Raw genomic sequence first — 12,404 nt, 5'->3', positions numbered from 1 at the left:
AGTTTTAAGACTGAATATATTTATAGGTGTTCCTTAATGTTTTCCTATTACATGAACCAAATTTAGGTAGTTTTAAGACTGAATATATTTATAGGTGTTCCTTAATGTTTTCTTATTACATGACTCTCAAGCCATGTACCCATCTAGTAATGTGGTGTGCCACACCACATCTCCCTTGGGAGAGTGACGGGTCACTCTCATGTAACCCCGTTACATTACCCTTCGCAGCAATACTGTGGACTTTGATCTCAGAGGGTTGCGCGACCGTGCCGCGAGGGCTGAGCGCCGTAATGTACACGAGAACAACATGCAGATGCAAGTAGATACATAAATTTATGTATCTTAAGAATGGCAGCCTAAAAGCTGCGATCCCACGACATCGAATCCAGAGCTGCGTAGGACAAGTAGAGGTTATAGTCAAACTGACTTAACGCTGAATACATGCCACCTTTGAAATAGAATAGCGTAGCAAACAAATTACCGGAGATTCCTGGCTCTTTCCTTGAGTGAAGCTATTAAAGTCATCCTCTGTGTTCTTGTTGACGTAGACTCGTGATGTCAAAGCTTTCTCAGTGCGAGGTTCACGGCTAGAAAATTATCATGTACTGCATAGCAAGCCACGCGTCTCGCCGGCCTTTTCTTTGCAAAGTCCCTTCAAAATCTAATCATGGTGCTAGATTATTTCGTTCGAGCACCATAACCCAATAACAGTAATAAGGTTCAGGAGAAATAGCTGTTTTTTAAGATATTTCTCGGTACAATCTACTTCACGAGACGTCGCAAGCAAAAGATACTCGCTAGTAATTCCACTTGACAAAACAAATGCCGTTGGTACCTCGATACACATGGGAGGAAGACTCGAACAGTCTTGCACTAGAGCTGCATCTACCCGGAATAGCACCACGAAACATCGACATTTATGGTACGATCGAAAATTTTTAGTTTTTGACGATGATGCACTCAATTCAAGGAGTTGTACCTTAATCTAGTAAGCGATCTCGTGATCAAGGTCAATGCTACGCCGTATGTGCTTCTTTTGGATCTACAAGATGCGGTGGATGATGCATCTGTGGTTGTACAAAGCATCCCCACATCGAATCAACTTCGGATTTCGTTGAAAAAAGTGGAGAGTCGAATGTGGAAAAATCTTCAGTTTCAAGGCTCAAAGAGTGTCCTTAGAGAGCGTCGTGATGCATCGATGGAGCGAAGAAGAGCAAGCGAGATGGCATTCAGTGAGAAGAGGAAGGAAAAGAGGCATCAGGTAGAGAGAGAGACGTTGCGTGCTCAAATGGCAGTCGACGATACGAATCGTCAAATACTCAGCGATTTAAAGGCGGAGGAGAAAGATCGAGAAGAGGTAGCGCACTTATGCTGATGTGATTGAATGAATTAAGGGTTAATCGCTTTTAAATTTGATAGCGAAGCTTGTACGAGTCATTTCGAGAGCTTCAATCTCAAACACAGCAGCAGAAAGAAAGAGAAATCCAACGGACAGAAGACCAGTCCGTGGTCACGGAATCTTCAATGGCTGATAAAATTGATGAAGATTCAAAGACAAGTAGCAATCATTTGCAGAGCAAAGTGTCTTTTGTTTTGCCGCCAAAAGATAGCGACAACAAGGTCAAAGAAGAAATTATTGAGTTAACAGACGATGGCTGCTTTGACATCTCAAGCTCGACAAAACAATTCAAAAGTTTTCATGAATCGATTGTTGCTACTACAGCAAAAGATTCAAATAACGCTGAAAGCAGAAATTCGAATGAGAATTCTCGAAATGAGGCTATTGAAGTGATTGCTAGTGATATCACATCCGAGCAACAAGACAAATTGAACTTACCACCTCCTCGACAATGCATAACGTCAGAAATTCGCTTCACTCCTCGAGTTTTTCCAACACCGACACGAGAATCCAAAGCTGCGGAAGAGGAAAACTGGTTACTGAAGAACCGCAAGCACATCAAGCAACATCAAGGTCTTCATCGCTCGTCTGATTACGATATCAGTGAAACCGATCGTATGTTCTTGATAACAAAATGCTCTTATTGTCAATTCTAACTTGTTCATTTGTAGCGATGTGGTTGAAAGCTAAAGGCGACGATTTTTTTCATACAAAAGACTTTCGAAGTGCCATAAACGCATACGGTGAATCCATTCTGGCCGTATCTAACGACAATACAGAGTTTCTCGCGACATGTCTATCAAATCGTGCAGCTTGTCTATTGCAGCTTGGCGAATTTGAGGTCATTTGATTCATTTCTACTACAATGCTCAATTTTGTAGACGATTTTAATTGTGCCATGATATGTGTTGTGACCTTAGGAATGCATTACTGACTGCTCAAAAGCACTGACGTATCTACCAGACACACGCGATAAAAATGACAATATGAAAAATTACCGCCTTAAGCTCAAACTCTTTGTGCGACGTGGCACTGCGTACTGTCGAAGTGGTCAGTATAGTCAAGCGAAAGCCGACTACGGTGTCGCGTGCTCCATGGATACTCAAAACTCACAGCTTCACGACGACTTCATGGAGCTCATAGCGATGGAAAAAGCTCAAGAGTTCAAGCAAATTGGCGATACGATCTTTAGAGAAGGCAAAAACCTTGCCAATGCTATTCAAATGTACTCCGAGTCGTTGCAATTAAATCCTCTTTCCATCGCTTGCTTATCCAATCGCGCTGCGTGCTACCTGATGCAACATTGTGCCAAGGAATGCATTTCAGACTGTACAAATGCACTTGAATTACTCCAAGAAGACGTCACATCTCTTGGCCAAGAGCAAGGACATGCCTTTTTCTTAAATGGTCCGGCGGCAGGATCATCTCAACGTCGTAGTTGGGTAGTCAAAACACTCGTTCGACGTGGAGTCGCATACTTATCACTTCGCGACTTGGACAAAGGTGCGCTTGGATGAAAATTAGTAGCTTTTGTTCATACTTATCGTTATCTAAAATGATTAGCTGAGCAAGATTTTGCAGCAAGCGTGGAACTTGATCCATCGAATGAAGCTTTAAAAGCCGATTTAGCTCGAGTTCAAAGTGAAAAGAAGCAAAACGAGTCTCAATGCGATCACGCGTTTCTTCCACTTGCTCCACTTCAAGTTTAAAAACATGAGATCATGCGCTGAATAAAAAAGGATTATTTATGTAAGAATATAAAAAATTGATGATGAACATGGACGTCTAGAGCAGTCCGATTGAAAGATTTGGTAGTGCCACATCTTGTGGTTCCGTTTCAATAGGTAATCGCCAACATTGACCAGCCTCTTCGTCAACATCTTGTTTATCGGCATTGATAGGATCACGTCTCCATACTGAATCTACTTTTGACGAACCAACACTAGTCAATGATGTCGACACCACTTGAGCGCAATACGCTAAAATATTACTCGCACTTCGTTTTGAAGCTCGTGAGCCACGATTACCCGTAGCACTTATAGAAGGCAATCCGTCTACAATAACTTCTGATCGCTCATAAGGGTGAATGCTTTTTTCTACTAAAAGAGATGGCATTGCATTCTCAACGTAATTTGAGCCTTGTGCCGGTAGACTTTTCGCACGGTTTCGACTGAAAACGATGGGAGGTACCAGTTTCAAAGAATGTTTCCGATCCATTTCATATTGGATAGATGATGTCGGGGATTTCTCGCACTCTGGAATGTTCGTTGCAAGATGAACACCCTTGGACCAAAGTTTATATGGTGCTTCGCTATGCGGAGTCACACAAGGCTCTATATCAAGCACAAATGACTTATGCCCTGAACATTTCCGTTGAGTTGCTTGCTGCACTTGATGCATCCAATCCGAGATTCGAGATATAATTGAGCGAACTTTACGTGCATTCTCCACCGCTTCTTGCTGTTCTTGAAGTACAGAAAGTAGTCGAGAACGTAGACGTTGCTCAATCGCAACGTGAGTTTCAACAGTTTGCTTCAACTTCATTTCAAGCTTTTCGAGATTCTGAGCATACACTGATTCAATTTGAGTTAAACGTTGATTTAAACTCGCATTTTCGTTTCGAAGATACTGCACTTCAGAAAGTTTTGTAATGACATCTTTGAACTGTAAAGAATGAAGCACTTGCGAACTCTTGTCAACACTTTTTTCATCATCTTGATTGTTATCTTGATTTCGATCTTGTTCAGTCTTGAAACTTATTTCATTCTTGCTTTCAACTGCAGTTAATTTATCTTGCCAGCCTACATCTGATAAACTTGATATCATTGTTGCCAAAACATTTTGTGAAACACCATGACGAAGAGTAGACTCAACCATTGATGGGATACTTTGGTTTTCTAGAAATGTGATTCTAGTAGATTGCGAGATATTTTTAAAAACATTTCCGTTAAATGGATAAGATTGTAAAGACACTTAAATATATCCACTTCAACGTGGATATATTACAATGAATTTTATTTTGATGCTGTGGAATTTTGACCTTGACATGTTATATATAGGTAACTATCCAATCTGTGGTTACTGTAACCTACACCATTTGGTAATCTCTAAATTTGTGGCTATAATCTCGCTATCTGTAGCTCCTTTCTTGCTTTTTATTCTGTCGCTCACTTTTGTCTCCGCTTACTCTGTTGAACTCATCCAAGACATAACATGATATTTCTGATTGTAAAAAGAGCAGGACAACACATTCCGTGGAAAACCTTTGGGTTTTAAGCTTGGCACAATTCATCTCGCACTACCACGAGTTTAAAAGTAAATCTAGTCTTGTACTTCACTCGTGCTGCTTTTTCACTGCAAATTGAACAGTATCTCCTCGTTCGTTGTAACCCATTTGTCGTGTATGCATCAGCACATTTGCTAGCACAGGAACTTTAAAGACCAAAAATGGGAACGACAATAGTCCATATGCTGTGCGTATCCAGTAGAATAATTGTTTGCGCTGCCATGATTCAAACGGTAACCAGAACACAAGGCTTGCAACGGCCATGGTGATGACAAAGGTTACTGTCTCGTACCCGCAAAATTTTATAAGATATCCACCACGATCTAGATGCACCTCATTGCCAAAAGCATCATGAAGAACCTCTTTATCTCGTATCTCCGAAGACTTAGTCCGATAGAGTACTGCCGCTTCTTGAGGACGAGCTGTATATGGCAGACGAAAAAATGCTGCCCACACGAGAACAATTTGAAGTGCAAAAAAACATGCTGTTACTTCTTCCAAAGCAGGACCAGTTTCGCCTTGACAGAGTTCCATCGATCCTAGCATAACGCACTTTATGTACATTGAGATACCGAGTACCATATGCACGATGCCAAGCGTGATGAATTGTGCAACTTTAAATCCCACAATAAATTGACACAACTGATGTTCGTTCGTCTTGTCCTTTATAATAAATAGAAAAATCCACCACAGTTGACCAACAATTGGCAAGAGACCCACACATGTGTACAATACCCAATACGGATCTTTAAACGATCTCCAAATTGTTTTGTCATGTGGAAACAAGTGGTGTAGAATATGCCCACGAACGGTACAAAAGAGACTAACATTTCGTTTGGCAACTGGAACGATGTTAGGGGATTTCGCACCACTTGGCACATCTACATCGTCATCATTCTGTCTTTTTGCTGTTTGATCTCTTTTAATAATCGACCCATTTTGACCAAAAACTTCCCTTGTCTTCCGTAGAATCTCCATCTTAACATCTGGCATAAATTGCTCAATACCAAGATCAATGTTTGTCTATATCAAAACAACATCAAATGCGTCAGTCTATTTTCCCTGCTCTCACTTACTTTCAAACTCCTACCTTCAAAAACATTGGCATATCTGGATCTTTTACTCTTTCTTTCAATCTCGCCGCGACAATATCCAGTGCACTTTCAAGAACTTTTCGCGCTGTGCGACGCATTGCCAGCTGCACCTCGTCCTTCGTATCTTTTGCAATGTCGTTCAATCGCTTGCCTGTTGACACAATCATTGAGCTCGTACTACCAACAATGTCACTCCATGCTGTAGGATGAACATCTGCAGCATCGGCAGCTCGTTCAGCTGCGTCCAACACTTGTTTCTCTGGGAAAATGTCAGGAAACACACGCTTGTACTCCTGTGCAAATACCTGCACGTCTCTAACCATCAACTTCATCTTACTCGTATGATCTGATTCTTTATTGTCAGTAAGAAATTGTCTTTTTTGTTTCTTGTTGAGTAAATTACGCCAGAAACGTCGCATTTCAAGCCGCTGTTGGACTGACAGCTGCGGCATATCTTTCATAGCCTGAAAGAAAAGTTCCGTACTCACAGGGCGTTCTAGTGACTCGATCTCTTCATCTTCTCGCTCCTCGCGTTCTTGGAGAAAAGAAAACACAAATACACTGGCCGATAAAGCCACCGCCCCGTACAACAGTCGCGCTCGCAGTAGCGTCTCTGGCATTGTGCATTTCCGTGATATTTATCAAATATGCAAGTTTTAGGGTAAATCGGACTATATTTTCATTTTGCTCTATTGACATACATGCGATCAGCTCCAATTTGCTTTACTTTGACTTACAAGACCGTCGAGGTTATTTCGACGGGATGGGAAGTTGAAGATGATACTTCTTTCCTAGTGGAGCTTAGGTGGGTCATGAAATAATCTCTGTGAGTAAAAATTGCGGCAGCTTTATGGCACATTACACTTCAACACTCGCCCTTGATGTTCACGCAGCTTGTCGCTTTGTCTCTCCATGCCTAGACTATAGACATTCTGTCAACGATCATTTCGTCTGTTGACTTGTATTTCAGTCAAATGTCCGCACGCTCGATTCTCTCGCGCAGAAAGTGTACTTGATGTCAATGTGCTTCGTACGTGAGAGGTAAACCGGGTTTTCGGCTAGCGCTATACATTCTTATTTGTCTTGGTGAATCAGTGTAACACCTGAATTCTTGTAGCCCATGTCCTTCAAAATCACACTAAGCCGAATCGCCTCTTGTACTGCATCGTATAGGCTCAAATACTCGGTCTCAGTGCTCTAGGTCACTACTGTTGGCTACCTCTTGGACTTCCTCGAGATCGCGCTGCCATTCAAAAAACACGTAGACGATTGTCGAACGTCGCGTGTCCAAATCACCAGCCCAATTTGCACCCCTAATACATCAAGAGCTCTCCCTTGACCGCGCCATTGATGACAATGCCCTGATCTTGAGTCGTCTTCACATACTTCAGAATGCGCTTCACAGCCACCGAGTGGCTATTATTGTAGCGCTCACAGAACTTGGAAGTTTCACCCACTGCGTGAGCAAGGTCCGGTCAAATGCATGCTGACACATACATCAGTGCACCAACTAGCTTGCAATACGAATGTTACGCCGCGGACACATCCTCTTCCGATGGCTTCATTATCGTCGACTTGCTGTCAGCCGGAGTATGCACAATCTTGCACATGTCTGCATCAAACTTCTTTGTAATCCTCCTGATGTACGCCCGCTGTTCATCAAGTTTAGATTGTCATCACGGTTGTGATGGATCACAATACTTCAGCTCACTGTGTTCCTCGATGCTATTGTCATTTTTTCAATGCACTGCAATCTTTGTCTTCGTTTTGCTGAATAGCATGAGGCCGTCAACATAAATGACGACAATGAATTACGCAGTGCTTGACTGACGGACATAAGCACACGGGTCGGAATCGTAGCGCTTGAAATCTTATCCTTCAAAATGTTTATCTAACTTGTCATTCCATTGGCGTACCGCCTGTTTTGTGCCGTAGAAATCCTTCTGTAGTAAGCACCTCATCTTCGGGCTGGCTTTGTACTCAAAGACACAAAAAAATTCCTCTCATTCATAACCAAAGAAAAATACCGTATCCACATCTACATTATCAGCTCCCATACCTCTTCTGCGGCTATTGCCAACGTAGTATCAATGGGCTCCTTCCGCGCAACTGGGGCAAATGTCTCCGTGTTGTCAACACCGGGACGCTGTGTATAGCCCTTTGCAACCGGTCGTTCCTTGAAACTCCTATTTTTTTTTTGTTCGGCGCGAAACACCCCTTGCACTCGATAGCTTTCTTGGTCTTTAGCATCGTCATGAGCTTTCAGGTCTTGTTGTCAATCTACACCTGAGTCGAGACGACTGACCCTCTGTGAGGATGGAGTAGTTCTCCTATTTGCCCCAGGTCATTGAGAACTGGCTCATAAAGCTGATTTCTCTGCTTGGCTCCGAGGGCAGGCACAACCTCGCTTCAGAAGGACCTGAAGCGATCAAAGCGCGCCTAGAGGAATTTGTAAGCTGTGAAAATGCTCTGCTAGAGCTCCTACAGCAGAAGATGTCGGCATCGACTGCATCCATGACACCACCTTCGGCGACGGAGGACGCCCCGCGACCCAAGCCGCTCATGGTGATTGTTAATACCTTCAAAGTCAAGGATAGAAAGAACTTCCTGTTGTGGAGGAGAGAGGTCGAGATGGTTATGTCGTCCGCCATGCCCCGGACCGAGCAACGGCGCGTGGTGCTAGCTATCACCAAGCTCGGGGGTCGAGAGCTAGAATGGACACTGACGTGCGGTACTTTTGTTAAAGTAGCGTTTCCGTCCTGAACGGAGCTGAAGCTGTAGCTTTGCGAGTGTTCTCGCCGCCTAACCAGGCATATCGCGTGCGATCGCGTTCCCCTTGCAGCCCGACAGAGCAAGAGAAAATTGGCGGAGTTTGTTCGACGGTTGCAGTCGATCCTCTCCCCAAGGAGGTGCCTCTCCACAGAGGTTAATCGACTCTGTGAGACCTGTGGGTGCCCGCACGCTGCGTCATCTAGTGTCAACCCCACTTGCTTCTCCATCGGAGCCCTGATGTTATTAACAACATCCGACGAAGTGTTGCTAGCCCCGCTGTCTTCGTCAAAATTGATAACGTGCCACTTCACGCGCATCAAAAGGGCCTTGTCCAAACTGTCATGGACCTTGTCCAGCTATGCCACTCGTGGCATGTAGCGACCGCTTTGAAACGTGAACAGTACTCAGTGGATAACGTGCCACTCCGATTGTGGCATCGCCCTCGGTGCCTCGGCCTTTGGTCGACCATCCGACACATGACATACAGCGACTGCTTCGATACTTGAGCAGCGCTCAGTGGGGTTATGTGCCACTCAACGTTCAACCCGCGAGCCATGCTCGGGGCACTTGTCCGATACACCTTCGGTGTTCACCAACTGGGATACTCTGATCTCCAGCACGTTGAACGTATAATAGCGTTTTTGCCTCCTGGCAGAGTTAGGTTCATGACTCACCAAATCTCCGCTAGGAGACAAGCACGTGGCTCCCAAGGTCTTCGACCTCCGGTCGATTCATGGATCATGGTGTTCCAACCATGCCAGACCAAGGATGTGGTCATACCTTGATCCCAAGTCAAAGACTAAACAGAGTTCTACGCTATCAAAGTTAAGAAACTTGACACCGGGGTCCACAGCGACCTTCGGCACAGTGACACAAGTCTTTGTCGCTAAGCGAACCGTGACGGTGTCACTCGACTGCGCCTTCAGCGCCTCAGCATACAGCTGATTTTCTTCGATCTTTGAGCGTCGAGCATAATTGCCCGACGCCCTGGAGTCGATGAGGATTCTTAAAGCCCTTCACGGTCGCTTCCATGACCAGCAAGCCCAGCTTGCATATATGTTCCGTGTTCAAGAGCACGCAGCTTTTCGAGGCTGGGCTCTGCTGACTTTAACCTCCTTGCGGAGTAACAAAACTCACTTCTTCCTCAGTATGCCACCCCGCGCCTACTAGGTGTTGTCGTTTCCCCGCGGCAAACCAAAAGACTGGCGAGAAGCGATATGTCGGTTCGATGAACCTTGACGCGCCTTCCGCAGGGGGCAAGCAGTCCGAAGTTAACGGGTGTCTCTCCAGAAGAAACACCGGTGAGTGCTCAGACGCTGCTCGGCAGCTCAAAGCTCTGCCTCCTTGTCCTCAGCATATATGAGATCCATCGGCTCAGGTTCGCTCGACGAGTTTTGAGGGTGTGCACTTCAATCAAATCATGCCGAACTAAAATTAAATTCGGCATTCAATGCTTCATTAACTTCTTCTTCAAAATTGAGACGGCTGCACGCGGGAGACTTCCATTCTGACCTTGCCAGTGGTTGGCGACGCCATATGCTAGCTGCAAGACGCCGGGCGTCGACCCTGACCTAGGATGTGTCTATCATAGCACAGCTACACACCCTCGTCAAAGGTATGACGGGGGAGGAAAACGGCGTCACTCTCGAGGCTATTCTTGAGGTGGATGCTCTTCTTGAGCTGGACGAGATGTCCCTCGAAGAGTTCGGCGGTGCTTGAAGGCAGGCCACTTAGCCAAAGTGGTCATTATAGGAGATGAAGTCGTCCTTGCTTCTGGATGAAGATATCCTAGTGGACACCAAGAAGGTGCTGACCGCACGAAGTAGATCTTCGATCTTGAAAAATCCCCGGGCCCGTACTAATCTTTGGTGAAGGAATTTCACGACGTCGTCTCCAAAGACCCGCCGTCGGCCCTACCTCCGGGCCGAGGTGTGCGTCATGTGATCGATCAGATTCCAGGAACCAAATACTGCTTAACACGCCAAGGTGTCCTGGTCAAGGAGCAGTGTGGCGTCATTGACGCCTTTTTTCGTGCAAAGTACGTCATAGGAATGGTGTGTGAGAGCAAGTCTTCCCATTCGATACCCACGTTTTGTTTCCGAAAGACGAACGGCACGTGGCGGATCGTTCACACTTACAATAAGCTCAACGCTGCCACCATTCCGTCGATTCCAAGGAAGGATGTTCAACAACATAGTTGGATGTACGAAGTACCGTACAAAGTACGGTGGACACGACTCGGTCGATGGTTATTACCAATTGCTTAAAGAGCAAACGATATTCCGCTACCAGCGGTGATTACTCCGAGCGGCATGCTCTGGGTGTGGCTGGTGATGCCCCAAGGGCTGTCAAATGCACCAGCAATATCCAATCGCCTTGTGATGCAGTTGTACAGTCCCCAACGGGCGTTATAACAGACATTACTCATAGTTGCAGCGGGGCTGCCGTAGCTCTTTGCTTAGAGGAAGCTTACTAAGGTCACCGACCTTACGCTCTATACTAGAATTACTATGAGTGTAGCGGATCGCAATCCGCTACCTCCAGAGTACCCCAAATCTTTACCCAAGCCAAATGTACTCTTCCATTCAGAATCAGTGAGGCTCTGGATGACATTTCTGACTAGCTGCATACATTACGTGATAATACCACTCAATCTTTAATATCAAGGGTATCGCTCGGCGTTTTTCGTGTATGCGTGTACTCTATATGCTCCCTGACATTCGTGTTGCGGACTACAGCCCAACTAGCACGACCAGGAGCGCACGAGATTGCTTCAATATCTCTTCTACCTAAACAAGAGCGTGATCAATGCCACAGCGGTGTCAAAACATGATTATACCCACAAGGTGTGTGCAATGGTATGATCGCTGTTCTCATGATCACCCGGTCTTCATTTTTTTAAATAGTATAAATCTAAGGTTTACCTAATCATATAGAAAAAAACTAATTATGCATTACCACTGGCAGTCCCGCCACGGGCGACGGATTTCTCGTCGAGGATTCGGAAAAAGTCGACTACGAGTCAAATATTCCTTCCCGGGATAATAATAATAAGAGGGCGAGGTGCGCCAATGGCGTGATGTGAGCATTTTGTGAACCTAGCGGACACCGTGCCCGTACCCGCCTTCTCGACCTCCGAAGATTATAGTGTTATTTCCTATCGCCTCGAAGAGGCACAGAAGCAGCAGCTGGATGCTGCCCACAGGACGGCTCTCACGCACTCGTATGCACGTTCGGTCCAAGAACCTCGTGTGGATTACGGCTTATGCTCGGCAAATCCCAGTACTGAAGTAAAGACGCAATCACTCGCTCATTTGGCGTCTACGTATTCGGGCCCCGGCCTCTACACATGCCAAGCTTGACGTATCCGAGCTCGCTTCGTGATACCTCAAAAGATCCCAATAGGTAGGTACCGCACTCAAATTCGTGCTTAAAGAGGAGGCGCTTCTAAATTACGCGATGCGAGCGATCCCTGTGGTGCTCGCCCCTGGCAAAATCGCTGCAGTTAACGAAGAGATCTTTACGCGATGGGAGAAGTTTCACCGGAAATTTTCTTTGCTGCACAACTTACAGTTGAGCCACCGAAGTGAGCGCGCGTGTGCAACACCATCTACAGTTTGAGTTTGCCAAACTCAAGGCGCGCCACTGACTTTCTTTGGATTGACGCCCTGTGACGTGTGGATTAATCCATCACGCTCCTGCGAGCCCCGTGGTCTCTCACACGGGTGGGTTTGCGACCGCAGCAGCTCAGGGCCATAGCTTGAGGTCAGCACATGACCTCATGCTTTCCTGGCTATTGCCGAGTAGCGCCGGGCGTACGACGACGCGGAGCGTCATGATCCCTTTGATCATA

General features: G+C 45.6%; 4 protein-coding genes across 4 annotated transcripts; 1 reads left to right on the top strand and 3 right to left on the bottom strand.

The window, feature by feature from the left end:
* Positions 1-822: 822 nt before the first annotated feature.
* PHALS_06396 (FOG: TPR repeat) lies at positions 823-3,108 on the top strand (the record flags this gene model as incomplete). Its single annotated transcript, XM_024719674.1, has 6 exons — positions 823-922; positions 990-1,357; positions 1,420-2,014; positions 2,071-2,240; positions 2,320-2,902; positions 2,963-3,108. The coding sequence occupies 6 exons, from the start codon at positions 823-825 to the stop codon at positions 3,106-3,108; spliced, it is 1,962 nt and encodes a 653-aa protein (XP_024584949.1).
* A 76-nt stretch (positions 3,109-3,184) lies between these two features.
* PHALS_06395 (uncharacterized protein) lies at positions 3,185-4,276 on the bottom strand (the record flags this gene model as incomplete). The annotated part of the gene is made up of 1 exon (XM_024719673.1): positions 3,185-4,276. One exon carries the CDS (start codon positions 4,274-4,276, stop codon positions 3,185-3,187), a length of 1,092 nt encoding a protein of 363 aa, XP_024584948.1.
* Positions 4,277-4,733: 457 nt separating this feature from the next.
* On the bottom strand, positions 4,734-6,399 carry PHALS_06394 (uncharacterized protein; the record flags this gene model as incomplete). Its single annotated transcript, XM_024719672.1, has 2 exons — positions 4,734-5,708; positions 5,776-6,399. The coding sequence occupies 2 exons, from the start codon at positions 6,397-6,399 to the stop codon at positions 4,734-4,736; spliced, it is 1,599 nt and encodes a 532-aa protein (XP_024584947.1).
* A 4,801-nt stretch (positions 6,400-11,200) lies between these two features.
* PHALS_06393 (uncharacterized protein) lies at positions 11,201-11,428 on the bottom strand (the record flags this gene model as incomplete). Its single annotated transcript, XM_024719671.1, has 2 exons — positions 11,201-11,340; positions 11,395-11,428. The coding sequence occupies 2 exons, from the start codon at positions 11,426-11,428 to the stop codon at positions 11,201-11,203; spliced, it is 174 nt and encodes a 57-aa protein (XP_024584946.1).
* Positions 11,429-12,404: the final 976 nt, after the last annotated feature.

This window comes from Plasmopara halstedii (assembly GCF_900000015.1).
Source record: "Plasmopara halstedii genome assembly, contig: Scaffold_2956, whole genome shotgun sequence".
Classification (NCBI taxonomy): domain Eukaryota; phylum Oomycota; class Peronosporomycetes; order Peronosporales; family Peronosporaceae; genus Plasmopara; species Plasmopara halstedii.
The sequence above is the reverse complement of the archived record's forward strand: the minus strand, read 5'-3'. Positions and strand labels throughout refer to the sequence as shown.